This window comes from Microtus pennsylvanicus, chromosome 16 (genome assembly GCF_037038515.1).
Source record: "Microtus pennsylvanicus isolate mMicPen1 chromosome 16, mMicPen1.hap1, whole genome shotgun sequence".
In the NCBI taxonomy this organism is placed as follows: domain Eukaryota; kingdom Metazoa; phylum Chordata; class Mammalia; order Rodentia; family Cricetidae; genus Microtus; species Microtus pennsylvanicus.
Genome location: NC_134594.1, coordinates 12,683,531 through 12,707,283, shown reverse-complemented (window position 1 = coordinate 12,707,283; position 23,753 = coordinate 12,683,531). Strand labels below are relative to the sequence as shown.

At 46.2% G+C, this 23,753-nt stretch overlaps 1 protein-coding gene across 8 annotated transcripts in view; it reads left to right on the top strand.

Annotated features, from left to right (window-relative positions):
- Positions 1-644: 644 nt before the first annotated feature.
- The window catches only part of Mecom (MDS1 and EVI1 complex locus), a 549,775-nt gene continuing 526,666 nt past the window's right edge, over positions 645-23,753 (top strand). For 2 of the 8 annotated variants that reach the window (XM_075951060.1, XM_075951059.1), the window contains exon 1: positions 648-1,069. In XM_075951060.1, coding sequence (XP_075807175.1) covers positions 1,033-1,069 — 37 coding nt within the window. In that variant the 5' untranslated portion in view covers positions 648-1,032. Of the gene's footprint in view, positions 1,070-23,753 lie in introns of all 8 variants that reach the window. The other 6 variants (XM_075951063.1, XM_075951061.1, XM_075951064.1 and 3 more) reach the window with 5 other exon arrangements.

Genomic DNA, 23,753 nt, shown 5'->3' with positions numbered 1-23,753 from the left:
AGGTTTCAGAGAGTGAGTGGAAATGGCAGGCGGGCTGCGCTGCAGCAGGAGGCCGGAAGGTGACGGCCGACCTTAGGCGAGGCAGGAGGTCTTGGATGTCAAACGTCCGAGCCCGCCGGGACCTGGGAATGAAGGGCAATTGTTGCTACTTGATGGGAACAGACTGCTGAAATGTTCCAAGGATAGCAGCTACCGTTGGTGCTACAGCTAAAATCGAGAAACGGTTATTCATCCAAAGCGGAAGCCCAGGAACTTCAGTAGGAGAGCAACAGCAACAGCAGCTCTCTCAAGTTCAAGATGCTTCTCGTCTTCTCCAGGATAATGCGTTCACGGTCCAGCCCTCAACCTAGTTCTTTTGTAGAGGGAAAAATTTATCCTGAAGTTTTTTTTCCTCCTCCTCCTCTCTTGTTTCCCTTATAGACAATGTAATTTATGGCGGAGAAAACATTAATAATAATTATAATACAGGCTTATTGTTGACTCCCACACAGACATACTTCTCTGTCCCACGAATCAATTCTCTGTCCAAGACTTTTCATTTCTTTTATTTTTTTCTTTTTTCCTTTGGGCGAGGTGTCTGCTTCCCTCCAGCTCCCCGCGCTCGCTCCCCGCCCCCTGCCGCCCTCCCCGTAGCTCCCTTTCTCCGCCTCCTCGGCGATTGCCATCTGACAAGATCTCCAAATCAAAGTGATAAATCGCTCCAAACTTTTTTTGGCGGCGTTGAGATGTTGGAGGGGCGTCTAGCGCGCATGTGCGAAGGTGTCCAAACTGACAATGCTAGAGATAGCGAGTGTGGATTGAGAGAAAGAGAGAGAGGGAGGGAGAGAGAGTGAAAGACCGAGTGTGGAAGTGTGTGTGCGTGCGTGACACACACACACACACACACAGAGGGGAAAGAGAGAGAGAGAGAGAGAGAGAGAGAGAGAGAGAGAGAGAGAGAGAGAGAGAGAGGAGGGAGAGAGACCAAAAGAAGGAAAAGATCCAAGAAAAAAAAACCAACCACCCAGCAGCGACTGCAGGACTGGGCACAGCATGAGATCCAAAGGCAGGGCAAGGAAACTGGCCACAAGTAGGTGCAATATCCCTTTTCTATTGGCTTTTCCCCCTCCTCTGCCATCTTGCATATCTGTCTCTAGCGCTCGGGGAGAGAGCGCGGGCTGCTTTGGCGCGGGGCCCCGGGTAAAAGGCAAGCACAGCGCAGCCTGCAGCCCGAGCAACCTGCCGATTCCAGCCTTCGTGCCCTGGCTCTTGCTCTTGGTGCGGAGGAGCCACGGTAGCCCTAAGTCCCGCACCAGGACCAGCTGTGGCAACTCCCGGGTGGGGGTGGGGGCAGCAAAAAGCTGGGTGGGAGGGAGGAGAGCGCGCGAGAGTGAACGTGAAGGGGTGGGGTGGGGGAAGGAGAGTGTGTCCCCCTCCCCTCCCTTCCCCCCAGGCGGGGGAGAGTCGCCTCTGGCCAACCAGCTAGTCCCCGGAGCGGGAGGAGGGAGGGAGCGGGGTGGGGGGGGGAGCGGGTAGGGGAAGGGCGCCTTTCCGAGTCTCGGTTTGTTTCTGGGGTTCGAAATGGGTGGCGGGCTCCGAGGGAGCCGCGGTGGCGGCGGCAGCAGCGGCGACTGGCTGCCGCGGTGGAGTTGGGAAAAGTTGCGAGGCAGCCGCTTGCAAGTTGCGCGGGTCGAGCGGGCTGCGCCGAGCAGCGGCTGCGGTAGTGGGCGCTGTGCGCTCGGTCCTACGGCGCGGCGGCGTGAGCTGCGCGGCCAGAGCCCGGGGAGGGAAAGAGGAGACAGAGGGGGGCCGTGGTCCTGGGGCTGGATGGGGGGTAGCACTGGCAGCACCGAGCATCGGGTTCCGCAGATCCACTCGGCAGGTGGGGAGAGAGGAGGCTGCGCCAGCGCTCCCAGGCCCTGGCGTGGAGGGCAAGCGGCCAGCCGCGAAGGCGGTGCAGACAAGGCCGGGAGGGCGCGCTCCGACCCGAGAACCCCGGGCTGGCAGGGCGCCGAGTGACCCCCAGGGGGCGGGCTGTCGGAACTTGGGGCCGCCGAGAGGGCGCAGCTCAGCCTGCGGCTCTCTTGCTGGGTGCAGCCGGGGTCCCAGGTCACTCATTCTCCCCGGCGCCCTCTCCCTGACCGGAAAGGAGCAGCCTCGGTCACGCCAGACTAGGCAGTGGGGTTTTGGGCCAGGGGAGACGGGACTCCCATCCCCCCACTCCCACTCTTTCAGAGAAGGGCTTGGGTGACACTCCGGGACAGGGTAGGATGGGAAGCGCTGCCTAGCTTGGGCTAATAGGTGACCAGGCTGGGTTTGTTCAAAATCTGCTCTGCGTCGAAGGGGACACGGCGGGCAGTCTGCAGCATTCTCCCTCGTTGTCAGAGCTGCTACGGGAGGGGACCGGCCAGGCCGCCCTTGGCTCTCACACATGGATTTACGGAATACCGAACTCTCTAATTGTTTTGTTTCGGACCAGAGAGGCGAGAGATGGTACGTGGGTAGTCTGTTTTCCCCCAGCGAAGTCCCCAAGCGACTCCCTACGGCACACGGGGCGCATCTTGGCACCGCGGCACCGGCCTCAGTCTCAGCCTCCTCAGCGCACTGCGTTGGAGACTCCAATGAGTTGCCAGGCGAGACGCCGGCCTCCCAAGCCATTCTAGAGCTTCAGCTATTCCGAACTCACGCCGCGCACTCACACACTCCCTAGTGGCATCTTTCCCCTCGGAACTCAGGTTGTAGGAGTCAACCTAAATTCAGGGCCGGCCGCCTTATCAAGGCAGCCTGCTTCTCTGCTACCACCGCTCTTTTCACTTCGTTGCAACGGTGTAAAGTGCGCCAGCGGAACTGTATTTTTCCTGTTGGCTTTTCACTGAGCTCGATGTCTTTTTTTATTTTCATCCGAGAGGTAATAAATGCACACATGCTTGATGGCTTTAAGACTTCAAAGGTTTGGTTGTGTGTGTGTGTGTGTGTGTGTGTGTGTGTGTGTGTGTGTGTGTGTTTGAGAGGAGGCAGGGAGATCGGTTCAACTGAGCAGTAAGTTGTGAAATAAAAGCCCAAGGCTTTGCACAGTGCCTGGTTGCCCGGCATCCTACGAAGCGAAAGCAGAACGCAAAATCCTTCGAATTTTCTTAAGCACCCCCTCCCCGCGCCCTAGCTGTTTTAATTAGTAAGCAAGCTGTACACCACGCAGCCCACTCAGCCTTGAGAGGCCGGGCCTCATTTCTGATCTGATGGGACTTGTCAGTCACCGCATGTGAGACACATTGACTTTGTCTCCTGTGGCTAAGGATGCCCATGTGCTCCCAGAGAGCAGGACCCAGCCTTAGGAACTTCTGCTGAGCCTCAGGTTCCCACTAGCCGGGCTTTGCTACTGCAGTTGCCTTCCTGAAACACCGGCGCTGCTCGTGTTGTTTTCCAGCTACAGTCTGGGCAATAAAGGAAATCATAGCAAAACTAGAGATTTTTGTATTTTAAAGCGCTATTTCCTTTTGCCGAACAGCGCGTGGCAGAGGTGGCTGGTGACCCCTGCGGTGCAATCATCCAGGGGAAACTTAGCTGCTTTTTCTTTTCTCTTTCCTTTTCTCTCTTCTTTTCCTTCCTGCGTTTGGAAGAGGTGATGTAACCAGAATATATGAAACAAAACAAGAAAAAAAAACCCAATTTACTGTAATCGTGGCAAATGAAAGCCTTAGGAGGGGGAAACAAAATAGACAGAAACAAATCTTTCTCCGATAGTTGATTATTCTTTTTATCTTCCGTGTAAGACTTAGGTGGATGTCAATTTAGCTTGGTCTTGGCTAAAGCTTAGGAGCCCATGGTGGGAGACCAGAGACCACATACCTTGAAAATAGTCCCTGATGTTACACGGACAGATTGAATGCACAATCTTGAGCCTAACTTGTAGGACTTATTCTCACACAATATTTGAAACCGATAATTTCGTTGTAAACCATATGAGGAGACATAAAAGTTTAATGTAAAAAATAAAGAAAGGGGAAAAACAAGAAAATCGAAATATGTACTGTCTAAAACCTTTGACTTCCATTTGAATCTTCAAGAAAAGAAAACCAAATAAGCCAAGGCCACTCTTGGCAGCCAGGAGACTTCTCAGTCGTTTTATTTGGTTATTTGGGGTGGCGCGGGGTTGCTAGAGAAGCACCTGGGCCTGGCCAGGAATTCCAGTTGCTACTCTCCTCAGGGTGGCGAAGGAAGTGAGGTAGGGTCTGCTGTGCACTGTGCATGTCTGGAGCCTAAAATACCGAAGGGAAACGCACTCCGCATTCCCAAAGAACCAGCCAGCAGGTTTTCAGTCAAAGCAATGAACTAGTTTCATCCAGTAACCCCCATAGTTGCAGACGCAGAAGGGACAGGATTATCAGAACCCTGGCGGTGTCGGGAGGCACTTGTTCTGGCCTTGATCTTTGTTTGAAAACAGGGTCCGAAGTTGGAAAGGTACATGTCAGTTCTGCTTCCCATGTTTAAACTCGCCCTTGCAGCTCAGCACCTAGACTGAATTCTGAAGACAATTCACAGCCGGGGATTCAGGCTGGACTCCCGCGTGCTCACTCGCCTTAAGAAGCGGGCCCTTTTGCTTTCTAGCATGCGTTGATTTGTTTATTCCAGGCTGCTTTGAAGAAGGAAAAATTATTCTCCCGGTGGAGGCTGAGGCCCCTTCTAGGAAGACGTTTCATTCGCCATTATTTGATCATTACCCTGGCTTAGGGCTGCTTTATTACATTTGGCACGTTGAGGCACCATTTCGCTTCTTTTCGCGCCCCCTCTTGGATTTGTGTTTAGGGGAAGGTTGACTTTGCCTTTCTTTCTCGCCTCATCCCCACCACTGTGGGAGAGGCCGGTTCATTAGCTGCAGAGCCTTATGTGCCTGGGCTGCTGAGTTTCAGGTTTTGGCGACTGTGTCCCTCTGTCCCTGTGCCTAAGTCTGAGTGAGCGGCTAAGTTTTGAGGATAACCCCATCTCAAGCTTTCTTAATTAAGGTCTCTCCCTGCTCAGAGGCCTACCCTCCTGTACAGACACTCAGCATACAGGGCAGTTGTGGAATAGAAATTAACAAGTCCCCCTCTCTTCCTTTGAAGTTGAAGGTGGGTCTTGTAAGCAGTTTCTTTTTTAACATCTGAACGTTTGAGAGTTTATTTTGTTTTGCTTTTGGAATTGGAGGGGGAGAGGGTTGTGTAACAGAGGCTACAGAATGGACGGGAGCAGGAAGGCCACAGCTGAGGACTCCTGGCTGAGTCTAACCCGGGCTGGAGGAACAAGGGGGCACGACTGTAGCTGGGACCCTACTTTTGGCGGCCTCTTTCCTGGCATCCCCCCGGAGTGCCTCCCTGAAAGCAAGCGGGCCACAAGGTGGGGGGATTTGACTTGTTTGTTCACAGGTTCTTTTCTGGTTCTCAAGGTACTGGGAGCCAGACAGAGCTCAATTCTTTACAATGGCATCCCTCCTCTTCATTTCCAAAGTCCTGGCTGCAGAGAAAACTGGCCCTTATGGGGTGTCGGGGTGGGGCAGGGGAAGTCCCAGGGATGAAGGAGCCAGAGCTCCCTCAGAGCATACTGTTTCCAGTCCCTTCCAGCCCCTCTACCTCCCCAGACTTCTTGCTTTGAGCTTAAGGCTTTGATTAGACAGTGCACCCTCACTTCAACCCCAGGGTGCTTATGTCTGGTACACCCTTTGCCTTGAGCCTTGTTTGCTGCGACAGTGTAGACATAAGCAACCCGTGCATACAACTCTCACGGTCCTGTCCCACTTCTGGATTCTTGTGCACATCCTCAAATACTCATTCCCTCTGTAGGGCATTCCCTAAGGCATCCTGGTGGAGGAGGGCATGGGCCAGGAGGAGACAGACACAGCAAGGATGCCAAACACTATTTTCTGGAGTGATGCTTAACCCTTTCTGGACTGGATGGAGGCTGCAGTCCAGGCATGTCTGTAGCAGCTGGTGGGTCTGTTTTTCCTTCTGACGTGAATCAGTAGTTCCTTCAACATTTCCCCACCCCACTAGGCAGGATCCTTTTTCTAAAATTAGATTCTTTCCCTCTCCCTACTCTCTGGCCTCCTGAGGAGTTTAATGGGATTTTCAAGGAACTTGCCCATGTAGAGAGGACAACACTGAGGGGAAGGACCAGAGAGAGGCAGAATGCTTCTTCCAGACTTGTAGGTTGCACACACTTGGTGACCCCGCCCTTAGCACACACAGAGGAAATATTTCTCGTTTGCTGCTTTGGCTTACTTGCCATGCAGGGAACTTCAGAGAAGTTTCTGCACAGCAGAGAAACTGCTTACAGAAGTCTAAGTGTGACAGAGTGCTCTAGCTCAGCACTGAAGAGTTAACACACTTGCCCTCTCCTCCTTGGAAGTACCCTGGTTGGGGTAGGTTATATGAGTGTGGCTCAGTTACTGCTGTGTGCAGAACTAATGGCCTCTACCTTTTTAGTTCAAGTGGGAGGAAAGAAAGGCCTGGGTTCCTAGTCCAATGGGTCCCACTGGAGACCAGGCCCTGGCTCCCGGCCAGTTCTGTACAATGTCAACATTGAATATTTGAATTCCCAGACTCCATTTAACAAGTTTCTAAATAAATAAACTCATTGTGTGTCTGTGTTTAAAAATTATTTCACCTCTTTCATAAAAGCTTATTGCATTGGTCTTGCAAGTCGATTTTCAAAAAAAAATAAACAAACAAACAGAGCTTAAGGCATTTTTAACAGCTAGAGCTCCACAATGTGTATGTATTGCAAAGCCATCCTTGGTGTGAGTAGAGGGTCCTTAGAAGCGGAGGTATTCTGTGAGACAGGACAGCAAATCAGAATAAAATAAAACAACATAAAATAGTATATAAGAAGGAGAGCAACTTAGAATAAAACAAATACATAAGATAGAACACACTAAGTTCAGAAAGCCAGTGAAATCACACCTACAAGGAGTGTGTGATTATGTGAATCTAGTGAGTTATTTGATAATGTTGGGCACTGGGTTCTAAGGGTTTTCCTGATATCTATGGCTATATAGATTTTCCAACCCTACTTATGGAATTTGTCTCTGGGCATTTCCCTTGTCTCTGTGTAAGCTGGATGCAATAGATACCTGTGTATTATTCTAGTGTTTCAGTTTGGTCAAAAGAACAATATAAACCTTACAGTTTCCCTTATTTTCTAGCATTTTTTGGGCAACCACATAGTGTTTTATGCAGATGGGAGCAGCATGCCATGTTGTTCTAAGAAGTACTCTTTTTATTTTATTTTATTTTTTAACGAAAACAAGTTCCAGGTCTCTTGCAAGTGTGGACTCCATCTGGAGTTGTTAGGAAAGAAAGTGGAATTTGCTTTAATTTATTTGTGTAAATTCCATTATTAAAAAGAATGGGATCTGAAAGGGTATATAGCAAAACCCATAACGTCGAGCTGGTAACGTGGAGAGCTCAAAGCCAAGGGGAAAATACCACCAACGCATGCAAACCCTGAAATAGATTACAATGACCTCAGCCATTTTCATTTTCAGAAATAATAGCCATGATTAAAGTGGGGGGAGAGCTCGGCCTGGAACGGAGCTCTTCTGCATTATTGTAAAAGTTCTTTTGTCGTTAAAGAACTGTTTCATTATAGAGGCAGCTGAAGTTTTAATCAAATTCCTGACTCTTCAAAAGTGTTCATTCTGGAATTGCTTTAATTTTGACTCTAGATATTCTTACAACAACAAACATGTTTTTGCTTTACTGTATGTCCAGTCCAATCACTGAGTACTAATTTTATTATAATTCTAAAGGATAAATTATCTAGAAAACAGATTTTATTAATTCTTTTATTAAGTAGCTGTTCCGGAAGTCAATGAGTGTCACAGGGAGAACGGAGGATTCTTAGCCTTGTTAAGAGTCTGCCTGAGGATCTAATTTTGTACCTCGGTGTTGTTCAAATGATGGCATTTATGAAAGCTCTTCTATGAAGCCCTTGGTAGGGTTTGGTGATATTTTAGACAACAAATATTAATGAAGTCCTGCTGTGTGGTAGGCCCCATGCTCGGCCATGCGTGGTTTCAGCTCGCATGAGCATTTAAGTGTGCACAGCAGTGTCTGAATTGAGTGTGATCCCTGATTGAATAGCCAGGTCAGCTTCAAGCTATTGGATGCCTCTTGCGAAGTGGGAGCAATAACACTACCCTCCCTGGGCATCTTTCCTTGTGCAGTGGGAATAATCACACCACTCTCCCTGGGCTCTTTATTAGTGAAGCGGAAGTAATAATACCATCGTCCCTGGGTTCTGGTGAAGAAGTAATGAGTGTTCATCAGGTGCATGTTTGCCACGTACCTAAGCCTCAATCAATCAATCAATCAATCAATCAATCAATCCATCTCAATCTTTTCTTGTCTGATTTATTAATTAAAATTTCTGAAGAGGAAATACACTTTCCCTCTCCTAATCTGTGTGTTTATCCAGCCTCAGTTTTAGAAGTGTTTATATGCCCATAGGAAACGTCTTGTTTGTCCTCTCAGTATGTTGTATTCCCCTACCCAGGGAAGGAGGTTGCATATAAAATTTGGACGCATTATAATTGAAGTCAAACTAGGTAATAAATTTATTGTGAAACTGTGAGAAGTTTGTTTATTCTTGGTGTGTGTGTGTGTGTGTGTGTACATGTACACACTTGCTTGTGTTTTGATAAGTGAAAGTAACAAATCCCAGATTCTGATATCTAGTCATTTATCTAGAAGGAGAATCTTTGGCAGCAACGCGGTGTCTTTCTCTTCCTCCCCGCTGTTTATTGTTAATTGGTTAAACAACAAGAGATCAAACTGAAACTTCCCTTCCTCCCCTGGAGCTGCAGGGCACCAATCTTTATTTCTTATTTAACCCAATTCCTTGATTTGTGGGCTTGGGGCAGTAAACCATTAGGATACAGTGGTTTTCCATAGTGTGAGAAGAATTCATTTCTTTACTGATGGTAATCAGAAGAAAAGTTGGCCCTGCCTTTCTAGGAAGGCTTAGATGTCGCATCCTGCCTTTAAAGACCTAAACCCAAGGGGGATGGAGGAACTTTTTTTAAAGGTATTGATTATATTATCTGATGGGAATGGCTTCCTTGGCAAAAGTTATACATGTGCAGAGGGAATTTAAAAATAAACACATTGGTCTTTGCAATCGTCTGTTGCATTGCTAGCACAGATATAGGTGAATTAAAAGGTTAGATTAGACTCCGAGGATTCGAAGGGAGGAGCCATGGTGCAATACTAATATAACGGGCACTACTAAAGAAAGTTGGACTGAACAGCTAATTTATATCAGTGCGACCATCAATGATTGCTTCACGTCGAATAGCATGGCTGGGATATTGCCATGCGTATAGAGGTGTGTTTGAGAAGGAATGAGCCTTTCCTATAAGTATTTCCAATGAACTCTTAGATACATGACTCCCAATTTGCTACACAATGCTAAGATCTAAATTCTTTACACTCTGGAGCCTGGGTGACTCCGAGTTTAGGCTCTCTGGTTAAGATCCTGGCTCAGCTGCTCGCTCGCTAGCTGACTGAAGTGAAGGCAGGCCGCTTAATCACTCAGCGTTCCAGCTTCCTTCCTTATGAACAGGGGCAGTTATATCACGTGAGCTTTGACCAGCCAGTGAGTTTAGAACTCATTAAGTGGACTACAAACACAGCGCATGTTCATTGCAGTTCATTAACTTTTTTTTGTTTTTGTTTTTGGTTTTTCAAGACAGGGTTTCTCTGTAGCTTTGGTGCCTGTCCCAGAATTAGCTCTTGTAGACCAGGCTGGCCTCGAACTCACAGAGATCCGCCTGCCTCTGCCTCCCAAATGCTGGGATTAAAGGTGTGCACCACCACCGCCCGGCACTTCATTAACTTCTTAGGCTTCTTTCTCTCTTTGGCTGACATGCTCTTCCAGTCTGGACTCCACCCTCTGACCAGCTTCCTTTACATTTCTCCCTCCCAGTTCTTTTTTTTTTGGATTTTTCGAGACAGGGTTTCTCTTTTGGTTCCTGTCCTGGAACTAGCTCTTGTAGACCAGGTTTTCAGCTTTTGGTTCTTGTAGACCAGGTTTTCAGCTTTTGGTTCCTGTCCTGGAACTAGCTCTCGTAAACCAGGCTGGCCTTGAATTCACAGAGATCCGCCTGCCTCTGCCTCCTGAGTGCTGGGAGTAAAGGCGTGCACCACCACCGCCCGGCTTCCCTCCCAGTTCTTTGCTGTGCTTTCGCCATAGCCTGTAAACCAATCCATACTGTCCTTTTACTATTATCATCTAGTTCTCTAGGATTCTACCTGAATTCTCCCTTCTTCGTGCTCTTCGGAAGCACACCTCGAGGCACGACTTCTCTAGGCCACTTCATTCCAACTGTAAGAATTAACATAGGATGGTTTTGGAATTTTATGATAAATCTCCCATCTTCATCTTGCATAGCGTCTCTTCCTGGCTTAACTGCAAAGCTTTTGCAGATTCCTTTTCTGCTCTGTGTCTTCTTCTAGGCTTGTCAAGGCAGTCATCAAGACGATTAGAAATGGCGGTCAGCTTTGGGTCTTGAACTATGCAAACCCCTTCAGTTTCTTTGTCTGGGAAACCTGCACAGTTAGGAGATGCCAGCCCTAGGACTCTGGCATAGCTGAAGCTTCAGTTGCATACCAAATCCGCCGTTGGCCTGTTTTGACAGTGATAAACCACCCGGAAAACACATTGGAAAGTGGGCATTATTCCTAATTTTCACCAGTAATAAATATCCCTCATTTTGCCACTTCTGGTCCACCCGCTGGCCCCTCCCTTAAGTCTCTCTTGATCTTAAACTCTGCATCTGAAGCTAGAGAATATCAGGGAATCAAGGTAGAGACTGGGAAGATGTTGGTGGACTCATGGAATTCAAGGATCTCAATCACACAGAATTCATCAGAAGCCACATTTTTACATAAATCCTGACCCCAATTTATATGGGTATTAATACCCAGCACAGCAAAAAGAATCTTGTGATATATTTTAATGCTCGTTTGTGATTAAAGATTCTTTCGGACAGTTGAAGCTTGGCAGATGATGTTGTACTTACTGAGTCTTGTTTTACTGAGATTAGATGAACCCCACCTTTCTGCTCTGCCCCTCCCCCCCCCCCAAGAAATGCAGGATTGACTTCTTCTCCATGTGTCCACACCCTCACTCCCAGGTTCACAACTATCCCATTTCTATGGAGAAAACATAATTATTCCTTAGACAGCTGTGCTCAAACTTGAATCACTGAAGGGTTTCAATGTGGGTAAGTATTTTGCCCCAAAGCCAGATGTGACTTTTTCTGCTGTTATTAGGAATGCTTATAAATTAGATGGGAGCCCTTTATTGTGTGTGTGTGTGTGTGTGTGTGTGTGTGTGTGTGTGCCCACTCATGCGGGTGTACATGGAAGCCAGAGAGCAATGTTAGCCTGTGTTTTCTTGGTCGTGTCTGTGCATTATTTTGAGAGGGGGGGGTGTGTCTCTTGCTGAACCTGAAGAGAACACCGTTTTTGCCTAGAATGGCTGAGCAGTGTCCCCGTGGGACCTTCCAGTCTCTGTCACCCAGTTCTAAAGCTACAGCCTTGTCTGGTTTTCATGTGTGTGCTGGGAGTCCCAGCTCACCCAGATCCTCAAGCACCATCAACACTTTGCCCACAGAACTGTTTCCCAAGCCCAGACCCTCCTTCAAATGAAGGTAGAAAATACAAGCCATGGTTCTCAGGCTTTGCTGTAGAGCACAGATCTTCTTTAGTGGGAGGTGTATGAATATGCCACGATGAAACGTTAATAAGGTAGGATAAAGAGATGAAACGCCTGTCTCTCTTTCTGCTGTGCTCTATGACATTCCTTTGGGTCCCAGACTTCTGAGACAATCTGGTGAAAGGCATGGGACCTCTTTAGAGAAGGTACCCAAAAAAAATACATCAACATTTTCACACCACTTTGAGAGGTCATGAGCTTTCAAATTCCAGTCATGAATATTAAGGCAGTTTACCTCATACTTCACTCTGGTGTATTATACTGTAAGACCCTAAAGTTCTCAACAATCTTTTAAAATTACCTTAGAAATATTATTTATACCACACAGTTTACCCTTAGCATATCACTACAACTGTGTCATGAAGAGAGTGCAAGTCTTTAAATGGTTGCTGTGCACCACCTGCTGCTGTGCGCCCCTCACCACTCATCCTTCAGTGGAAATTCCTGCACCGTCGCTTGTACACACAGTAGCTCCCCCCCCCACGCGTTTATGACTTGCTTTTTCCTTTTTGAACTTGAACACATACCCTAGAGCCTTTCTTTCATCCGTACATGTCATCCTGATGCATTCACCTCTACTGTTTGGACCCAATTGGCTGTGTTCAACCAGTGCTTTAGAGAGACATTTAGGTATTTTTCAGGTTTTAGACAAGAACAGACAGGGAAGTTCCCCTAACTAGGACTGTGAGGGAAACTGAAAGCTAAGTCTACAATTCGAGGAAGCTTGCAGTTCAGGGTGAAGCCTGCAGGCTTCTGAGAAGCCTGCACAGCAGGGTTAGAAGAGGTCATTGAGGGCTGCCTCACCCTGTCAGGGCAGATCTGATTTTCCAAGCATCTTTGCTTAAACTCCCCCTCTCCCTACCCCCACTGGAGGATCAAGGGTCTAACCCCAGAGCCAAGGTACATCTTGGAAAGATTCCCTGGGATCTAGCTGAGATTTCAAGCTTCAGGAATTTCTTTGGATCTCATCTTTCTGCCTTGTTTGCATTTTCTCCTGCTGGTAGAGCAGGCTGGAGTTGAATCAATACCCACAGTCCAGCAGGTTGTCAGGGTTTAACGTTTTTTTTTTTTTATAATTTTTGGTAATTTCCTTGTTGAGGTGGTTCCTTATTATCCCACTGTCCTATTCAGTGAGTATACTTTAAGCCGGTGGATGCAAGTATTGGGTAAATGAGGAAGGTTGCCTGAAGCCAAGACTTACTCGGATATTCTTAAAAAATTACCCATGATAATTTCTAGCCTATGAATTGGAAAGATCATTTAGATAGCAAATATTTTCAACTGGGTAACCAGACTGCAGGACAATTTTTTTTAGTAGGCTCTTTTATTTTATTGGAATAAAAAAATGCTTCCTGGTATAGTTACATATGTTTCTCCAGAATTCTTTTACTTTTTTAGGTAGTTGTGAGGTGAGGATCCCCATGTATTTCTGATTACATTTTTATTTTATTTTATCTTATTTTGTGTGTGTATGTGTGCACATGTGTTTAAGTGGAGGTCAGAGGACAACCTGCAGGACTTGGCTCTCTCCTTTCGCCACATGGGCCCCTGGGGTCCAGCTCAGGTGCTCAGGTCTGGTGACAAGCGTCTTTACCCGTGGAGCCATCTTGCTGACCTGTCCTGATTCTTGAAGAGACACTGAACGGAGTGAGCTTTCTTTTGAGGACTGATGCTTATTAGGAACACATGCTAATAATGTTGAGGCCTGAGAGAGATTGCTGTTTAAGTCTTCAGGGCAATTTTTATAGTGGAAACTATCTCTTCCTTGTAACTATAGCATTGAAAAATTGACATTATAAATTTCCACACTAATGTCCATTGGCTACAACACTCCATTTTACTATAAGTTAGAAACCAGGATAGGGAGATTTCTGAAGGGTGGCATTCTTTGGCAATGTTGTTGATTAAATATAAAAATGTCCTGAAAAAAAATTAGTTCAATTCATTTGTTTACACAGAAGGTTGTGCATGCGTACACACACACGCACGCACATATACAGGGGATGAATAGCTGGGTGTTGGTTCTACTGGTAACTACTTTGCTTATTAAAGTGCATTGGATTGTATGAGATTAAAATGATACTGGATATTTTAGATTAGGTTTGCATAGATACCACTCAAGGAATTAAAATCTAGCCATATAAATCTTTTAATGAATTAATATACTTAAATTGTGATTCCTTAGAGTACAGAATTTGTTATGAGTTTATTTTTTAATTGTGTGTGTGTGTTGTGTGTGCATTAAGGTTGTTCCACGGAGGCATGGAACAGTGTTCCTAGTTAACATTTCTCAAAATATATTTTAGTTTAGATCAATCAGATTGAACCCATAAATACCCGTAGAGTGCCTCGTATGGATGGCAGGACAACCAAAAAGCCCAGGAACTCAGTTCCTTAGAATGGTTTAAAAGATTTGCATACAGTTTTACTGTAGTTGTTACGTAGAGAACATAGCTATGTCTTGCTGCTGTTTGTCAATAGCTACAAGGCAGTTTCAGGAGCTTGAGGCCCTGGGCCCTCGGCTACTCTCTCATCAAATCTTTCTGTTGCCACTGGGAAGCCATGTGCCGGGTGCTTCGGTGCTCTCTCACAGATTTGGGATTCCGTCTGAAAATAAAGCTCGGTTCTGTTTCTCTCCACACCTGTTAGAAGTGGAGGCCTTTGCCCGCTTTACTTAATGCCTCACGTCTTAGTGTGGGGACAGCTTTTGTTTAAGGTATTTAAAAATAAAACCCAGGTTATTTATGAATACCCTGCTGTTGGTGACCACTGCCCAGGCATTCGTGCAACAGATGCTCATTGATCTCCTAGTTTTAGGAGAAGGGAAGACAAGGGACAACAGTTCAGACTGGGTCTCTGCACACATGAGTTCACACTATGGCGGAGACAAGGCACTGGTCTCTATTGCCAGACGTTGCTTGAGTTGCAAAGAACGCAATGCTCGGTTACATGTTAGGGAGCACAGCACAGCATCGCTGCCAGGGATGTGTGTGGTAGCCAGAGAACAGACTCTGCTGTCTCACTTCCCACTTTAACCGAGACAAGGTTTCTTTGTTGTTTGCTCTTCTGTGTGCCAGGCGAGTTGGCCCTCAAGCTTCTGGGGATTCTCCCATCTCTGCCTCCCATCTCTGTCGGAGTTCTAGAGTCACAAACATGCACCGACATACCTAGTTTTACATGACTTGTGGGGATTTGAACTTGGGTCCTTAGGCTTGCTTGGGCAAATAGTATAGTTTCCGAGCTCAGTAGGGAATCTTTATTATTTGCTCAATGGGGGGTACACCGACACTCGGAGAGCTGCAGACACACGCATTCGCCTTGTTCTTAATTCTTACCAGAAACAGAGAAACATAAATGTCATAAGTAAGAGTCACTTCAGTTTTGTGGCATTCATTTATAGACACCTAGTCCGCATGACTCCATGAACTAGTAGCCTAGACAGAGATGTTTGTGCCTCTTGCTTTATAGATGGAGGGGGTGAAACGTCTGTGTTTGATCTGCAGTCACTGGGTTAGAGGCACTATGGGAAAAACATACTAAATTTCTGAACCTAAAATTCAGCTCTGTTAAATAAATATTTATTGAGCATATATATTAAGAAGGTCAAGGCAAGCCATGAGCATGCAAAGAGAAATAAAATCTGTTTTCTGCTCTCGAAGAAGTTAAAATCCTTTGGGAGAGACACATGTAAACAGATTATTTCAATACAGGGAGTTGAGAAGGAAAGCAAGGGCTCCAGGCCACCATACCCATTGAGTGACAGTGGTCTACACAGTAGATACACCCGTATGTCACATCAATTCTCATTAGAAAATTCATTATCTCTTCCTGTGATGCAGGAAAAATGTTTCAGTTTTGAGAACTACAACTTACACATCAAAAAAAAAAAAAGAATTTAAAAACTATTTTTATTTCTAAGAGTGCATGCCTGGTGTCCACCGAGACAAGAAGAAGGTTTTGTGTCCCGTAGAACTGAAGTTCCAGATGGTTGTGAGTCACCATGTAGTCACTGGGAATTAAACCTGGGTCTTCAGGAAGAGCAGCCTGTGCTCTTAACTGCTGAGCGATCTCTCCGGTTATTAAAAAGACTGGCTGGCAGTCCAGTGTTTCATAAAAGGGCCACACATCAACTTTGTGTGTGTGTGTGAGATTATACTAACTGAGCAGACACAGGATGTCCTTGTGTGTGTGTGTGTGTGAGAGAGAGAGAGAGAGAGGGAGAGAGGGAGAGAGAGAGAGAGAGAGAGAGAGAGAGAGAGAGAGAGAGAGAGAGAATACTAACTGAGCAGACACAGGCTATCCTTGTGTGTGTGCACATGTGTGTGTGTGTGTGTACGCGTGTGTGATCATACTGAGTAGACACAGGTTATCCTTGGGTCTCTGCCCCTACTGTGGTTCTATAGATGGTCAAGCCATCCCTTCCCATGATCCTGGCATTAGTTTCACCTCATGTGTAGTTTTCATACCTTTTCCTGTCACGGGTCAACAGGTTCTTTTGGGAGGAGTTTGCTATACTAGCCACGTGCAGCTCTGGGAGGAAAATGATGCCCAAACTGAAGTTCCCATGGTTTCAAAACACATGTCTTATTTCTAGGCTTAGCCCTTTTCTCTCCCCCCCCCCACCTCCTCTTCTTCCTCCTCTCTGTTCTTATTCTTGTTACTTTGAGACAGGGTCTCATATAGCCCAGGCTAGCTTCAAAATTACTATATAGTCAAGGATGACCTTGAACTTTCGATTTTCTTACCTCTACTTCTTGCGTTCTGGGATTATAGGCATGGACTACTACACTGGCTTTATACAATGCTGGGGACAGCATCCAGCCAGGTCATGTGCATACCAGGCAAGTACTTTCAATCTGAGGTACACCCCTGACCCTGGTCTAATTTTTATCCCACAGGAGAGAGCACTAGCCGAAGATAGACTTGTCCTCTGAAAAGTAGCTTGTGTCTCACGCTACCATGTGATTTTGTTGTTCATCAAACAGAAATAAAGAAGAAAAAGAATTGCTTTTTTCTTCCAACTCTCTTTGCCAGCATCTTGCTGAGCTTGTGTGTATGTGTCCCAGCCAATGTTCCAGACATAGGCTTGGCACAGAGATCAGCACATTCAGTGTCATTACTACTGGGCACAGACTGAAACCCTGAGCAAAAGCTCCCCAGTGCAGATGATGTTAGTAATTTAAGTTTCCTGTTGACAGTATTGTAATAGTAAAACACGGCACAGATGTTCGACTCATTAGCAGCCTCGTATCTTTGCTTCTTCCACTTGGTAGACACATCATTAAAACGGATGGAAAATGCCAAGGTAAAACGCATCACGCGTCTAGGTTTTCGCAGGGCCGCAGGATCATCAGCTATCTCTTTCTGCCCTTGGTGATGGTAACCTAAGACACCAAGGTTCCCCTCTGTTATCTGATGCAGTGGAGGGGCTGCATCTTAATCAGCCTTTTCAATTAGTCTGGATGTTGGCCAGGACTGTAGATGGTTTCTGAAGCGTGGAAAATTTGACTCCTTGCCTTCTTTACTGATTTCAGAGTGGTTCGCCCGGCTATCTCCTCAGTCAGGTAGAATTCATTGTGGCTAAGGGCTTTGCTCAGGGGAGGATGCCATCTACAATGTTTTCAGCTCCCTCCACCTTAAAGAAAGGAGAATTGGTCTTCCCCCTTAGGTGTGAATGCTTCAAAAGTGTATTTTGAAAGTTGGGGAGGTGGCTTAGTGGGTAAAAAGGGCTTGCTGTGTAAGTATGGTTATGGGAACCTGAGTTGGGAACCCTGGCGCTCAGGAAAAATCAGATGCAGTGGTGTATGTGACTCTGCACTGGGGAGAAAGACAGGCACATCAAGTTTGTGCTTAGCTAGAAATTTGAGCCTACTGACTGGTGTTTGCAGTGCCGGAAGGTACGCTGGGTGCTACGAGAGGAGAAATGTAAACACCAACCAGCTACAAACCCTGTGATCTACAGTGGTGACCTGCCTGCATGGAATGCTAGTGTAGCAGTGGCATCAATGTTATCGGGGTAACCAGCTGCTTCCTGATGGTATTTAAAGACCACTCCATGAGGTCAAACCCTTTCTGACACTGTTTGGGTGGTCAAAAACCCGAGACTGGGAAGGCCATGGGCCTAGGAGCCAACCAAATACTGCTGTTCTGCTAAGGAAACAGCAATAAAGTGACTCTTAATGAGATTCTGCTCTACCCATAGACATCATCAGAGAAGCTTCCTCCTGCAGCAGAGGGAAGCAAACACAGACCAACAACTGGACAGTGTGCAGAGTGAGAGATTTTGGAGCACTCAGTCTTGGGTGGGATGTCAAAGCCTCCCCCTCAGGGCCTAGGGAAGACTGTAAGAGCCAGAGGGGAGGGATGACTCCGAGGAAACAGTGTCTTCCAGACACAGCGGGGCTGACACACATGTGAACTCCAGAGGCTGTGGCAGCATACCCAAGTTCTGCTCAAGTTCAGGTCAGACAAAGTCCCAGCTCAAAGAGGGGGAAGTGGACATGGGGTCCCATCCTTAACCGAGATGCTATTTCCAATTGACATCTGCTTGCAAAGGAGCAACTAGTTTCTTCAGTGGTGTTTCACTGAATATATTAGCCACACTTCAAAGTAGGCCCATGCCCAGGTAGATGCTAACACCAAACAAATTCAAGGGTATTTTTGTAGACTTTTTGTTTCATATTAATTTTGGGGGGACATTTTATTTTTGTCTTACTGACCTTTTGCAGGTTTCCAATATTGTGTTTTTATAGATTTGGCTTTTTGTTTATCATTATTATTTATTATTATTATTATTATTATCATCACCTGCTTGTTTTCTAAAGAGAAAGAAATGATGTGGAATTGGGGAGTGGAGAGGTGGGGAGGATGCCGGTGGAGTTGGGGGAGAGGAAACCATTAGCAGAATACAGTGTCTGAAAAATTTTTTTTCAATTCCATAAACTTGAGGTGAAAAAGTGATTGAGGAAGACATCCCAGGGTCAACCTTTGTCCTCCACATGGGTGAACACTGCTGCATACATGTACATACCACACGCATAAACAAACTCAAAAATCAAAAAGGTATATGAGGATGCTAAAAGTGTGCTTCTTCATCAATGAAACTGTCTGGGGGAGTCAGGACAGGTTTTAACCCCAATCTTACTGCTTCATTACTGAGCAACTTCTTGGCAGAGCCTGAACTTATGCAGCCTCAGTACCCTCAGGTATAGAACATCACTAATAGTTACTTCTGCTTTGTTTTCCTCCGTAAAACAAGAGGATGCCTGTTAGCTTTTATACGCTGTAAAGAACTAAGCAAGTTTAGCACTCTAGAATGTGCATATAAAATGTGGAGCCAGCCACCTTAGATGGAAGTCTTGGCTGGATGGCCATACAGAAGTTACATGAGCCCTCTGTGCGTCAGTTTCTCACTCTGTACACTGGAGAACATGTACCACAATGAGAATAAATAACGGTCCCAACAGAGAGTGCTGAGCTTTTGTGGATGAGTACAGTCCGTCACCATACCTCTCTGTGGTGGATATTGCTGTCTTTGCTAAAGACCCGACACTTCAGAGCCAGGCGAGTCATCCGCCCAGGCCTCTTCACTCCAGCACTGCTAATCCGCATCACTCTAGGGCCCAGGAAGTTAATGTGAGCCCTCTACTGCTGTGTTCTTTCCTATCCCAAATAAACGTGGAAGGTCGTGTTTTCCGGGCACCCGGGTGCTCATGCAAGGTAATGCGATTTCCCACCGAGGACACCCGGAAGTGAGAGTTGTGATTTCATCCAGCTCTTAGCACAGAGGTGTTTGGCTGCAGTTTCAGTGAGTAATCTCCTCAGGACAGGGCTGGTCATCTCTTTGTCACTTTTCAGAGCTACCTGCAGGGTGGTTTCCCATTACATTATGATTTTAGCTTTATTCCAGGAACTTTGTAAGTCTTTGTTGAATGAATGACATCATTACTTCGTTGCTGAAATCGCACGCTAATTACAGCCTCCAGCCTCCTAGACAGTGGTGTTTGGTTCTGATTTCCACTTCTTCCACAATATGCTGTGACGTGAGCTTGCCCAAGCTTACCAGAAAAACTTAAAGGGGAAGAAGGCAGGCCACAGCCTTCTGAATCTTTCCTTCTGCGTCTGTTCGCAGATCTTCAACTTCATTTTGATATTTAATCATTCGGGGCTTGCAGCAAAATTTGTCTGGCTGTGTAACTGAATAATTCGCATGCTGTGGAAGAAGAGGCCCAATAAGCTCTCAGACCAAGCATTTTGTTAAATTAAATTTATCCCGGGGGAGAAGGCAATGGAAGAGTTAGGATAGAATGAACTCGAAGTGGCTGCCTAGGATGATAGGGAGGGCTTACCAACCACTCTCCACCCCATAACAGTGGGGATCGAAGGCCCTGGCTCAGGGAAGAGAGCAATTCGAGGTGAGGCTTGGAAAGATGGGGAAGAAAGCACAGTGAGAGAGGGTCCTGCAAGACTTCCGCCTCTGACCTCTACATGAGTCTCCTTCAGGGTGAGCCTCCTGTTACTGTTTACAGGCATGAGGTTGCCTTTGCAGCCCTCTTCACAAATTGGTTTTCTACAGCTATAGGCAGGTAACACATTCCCAGTTGTGAAAGGATTTTGTCGGGAAGACCTCATCCAAGGGAGAGTGATTGGGGCAGAACTCTGGCTTCATTCTTTGTTCTTGCCTTTATTTTTTCTCTCCTCTCCTCTCCTCTCCTCCCCGCCTCCTTCCTTCCTTCCTTCCTTCCTTCCTTCCTTCCTTCCTTCCTTCCTTCCTTTTTTTTTTTTTTTTTTTTTTTTTTTTTTTGATGATGGGCTTCTCTGTGAAGCTTTGGAGTCTTCCTGTCCTGGAGTTTGCCCTGTAGACCAGGTTGGCTTCAAACTCACAGAACTCTGCCTGCTTCTGGGGTTAAAGGCATGAGCTACGGCTGCCCGGCTCTGGGGTTAAGGGCGTGAGCCACCGCTGCCGGCTCTCGTCGTTATTTATTTATTTATTTTAATTTTTTTTTTGAGACAGGGTTTCTCTGTAGTCATGGAGCCTGTCCTGAAACTAGCTCTGTAGACCAGGCTGGCATCAAACTAACAAGAGGGCCGCCTGCCTCTGCCTCCCGAATGCTGGGATTAAAGGCCTGAGCCACCGTCGCCCAGCTTCTTAGTATCTGCTTTTCAGGAGACAGTAATGTTGGTTTTTAGATCCCACTGGTTCTAGAGTTTAGTTGAACACGCTGGGCTGGGACACCCAAACAGCCTGTGTCTGGAATACGCGCCTTTGTGAGCACTTCCGGTGAGCACTTCCGGTGAGGGTTTCCCGAGGGTCAGCACAGGTAAGGAAACTGTTTTTATGACAGTAGAATTCCTGGCGGCTGGGTGTGGGAGGAGTCCCACACTGCTAGCTGCTTTTGCCTTTTTGTTTTCTAGAATCTCAGGCACAAACCTTTCTCCCAACTTTCTCAGTCAAAGCCGCTCACTTCCGCGGACATAAACATTCTTTAAATAAACGCTCGCTGTTGGACGGTGCAGGTATATTCAGCTGCGCCTAGGTATATGTTTGGTCAATGCACCCATTTTGATTCTAGGGTTTTAGTTGGACGTGATGGGATGGGACCCCCAAACAGCCTGTGTCTGGAATGCGTGCTTTCGTGAGCACTTCCGGTGAGGGAGAATGGTTTTCCAGAGTGTTTATTTATAAAGTGTGCTCATGTATTGTCTCTGGCTAGTTGAGGGTCCCTGCTTCAGCTTACAGCTGGATGCTTCAAAAACGGTGAACGTCATCCTCAGAGCCTCTGAGGAATTTCATCTGCACGCTGCATGCAGCTCAGCTCAGCAATGTTTAATTTACTTGCTCATTTGATTTTTTTTTTCTGAAACAGAAACTTGCGCCTTATACGTTTTAGAATATTCTTTGTCCTAGGTTTAAAGGGATAACGTGGCTCAGTTATTTGAAACAGGTTAAGGCCATGTTTTCATAAGGGTTTCGAATGACTTATTATTGTTTGTTATTTTAGTATACCATGTTTAAAGTATTGAGTGACAGGATTGAGTATAATTTCGTAGTCTCTGGAGTAAGCTTGTCGAATCCCACTCATTTCTGAGAATCTGTGTATGTTAATCAGAGAGAGCAAGAAAGGATGTGGATTTAGGTGAATCCGGGGAGGTTGGGGGGAGGATCTGGGAGGAATCGAGGGAAGGAAGCCATAATCAGAATTCGTTGTGTGAAAAAGCATCTATCTTCAATAAAAAGTAAATAAAAAATGAAAGAAGGCATAAGATTTTTTTTTTTTAATTAAAGAGTGTTCTAAGCAGGAGAACTGGAGTTTTTTCGCATTCTGCATAGGGTGAGCCAGAGAAAAGAGCAGAATTCTAATCTGCAGGCCAGCCTTGGGACAAGGAAGCTGGCAAGTATCTACATGCCACCCATGGGAGAGGGGCAGAACCAGAGCGTGGGTTCCCTGGCTTATTTCTCATCTGCTGAACTGTTGGGCCCTCTGCGGTTTGTTTTGTGGGTGTCAAATATCTGTAGTTGGGGATCCTCTTTTTAACTTCTCTGAGACCCTCATTTTCATCAGGGTTGGTATTATTTCTGCTACAGAAGAACCCTTTAATGTCACCGAGACAGAGCAGGAAGCTGTGTTGTGAAGCTGCAGGCCAGGCTGGGATCTTCCTGGGGCCTCTGTCCCCATTCCTGAAACTCAATTTTGGATGAAGGATTCTTTTAATAATTTTTTAAGTGACCCATTTCTCCCTATGAAACTTCTGTTTTGAGAGTAAGCAAAAGGAAATGGTAGTACTAACAGGATTGGCGTTTGCTCATTCACACCTTCCTGCCCTTTGGATTATGGAAGCGGTTAGGAGAGAGGGTAGCTGAAGCCAGGATGCTGAACTCAGGTGTGAGGGGGGAGAGCGGATGTGCAAGGTGGGCAGATCTGGTGTGTTCTCCAGAGGGTTTGTGCAAAAGACGCAATGATAATAAGTCAACATGTAAACATTTGTAGGTGGGGAGACACGTATTTTCATGAATATGTCCGTGGAGAGGAAGTTCAGTAGCATCAGACTGATGACTGATATAATTTAATTAGACTTCAGCTTCATAAATACGCAATGTTATTTGAACGAATAATGTTGACTCACCAGGCTCTCTGAGAAATACCAATTTGGTTTGCTTCGGAGCTGGTCACAGACATTCCTACCTTAGTATGTGTTGGCAAAACAAGTTGGCACTTTGAAAATTATAAGAAAGGCCCAATTTAATAGCGCAACTACAGAAACCATTTGTTGGTGTGCAATTTCAGGAACCATTTGTGGCTGTGCCTTTATGGTTTTGCAGGTAGATAATTCTGTCTTGAACCGTGCTCTCTATCAGAGCGTTGAGAGATGCTGGTAGGCCTGGCCCACCTCAGCTCCTTGTTCTTGGCTGGCATTGCCAGAGGAGACGATGAAGACTTTATAATGATTTTAAACCAGGTGACCAGAGTCACCAACCAAGTGACTTTAGGGTGGCAGGTTGAGGTAGGGGAAGACTCCCTTTTATTTATTTACATATTTATTTATTAAAAAAAACCTTATTAGAGTTTGGGGATATGACTCAGTCTGCAAATTCTTGCAGGTTGGGCTTAGAGCCAAATTGGTGAGCTCCAGTTTTACTGAGGGGCCCTGTCTTAAAAATTATAGATAGGGGGTGATTGAGACGATACCTGACTTCAACCCAAGACAAAACAGAATTCTTTTGTTAAACACTGACTAGGGTAAATCCTCCTTCTGCGTGAACGCACAGATTAATCTTGGGAGCTTATTTGATGGTGGTAGCTTGAAGGAGGCCTCTCTTACAGTGACACTTTCTTAGAACTTTGTCTTCTCTCTCTACACTGCTTTCTCCTTCTGGCTCAGACTCGGCCTTCCTTTTTCAGTTGTTGACAGTTGGCTTGGGAACCCACTCTCCAGCTGACGAATCTGAAGGTTTCTGAATGTTTGTATCAGCTCTCCAACCATTCTCAAATCCCATCTGCAGCCATTCTGCCCCTCCCTGTCCT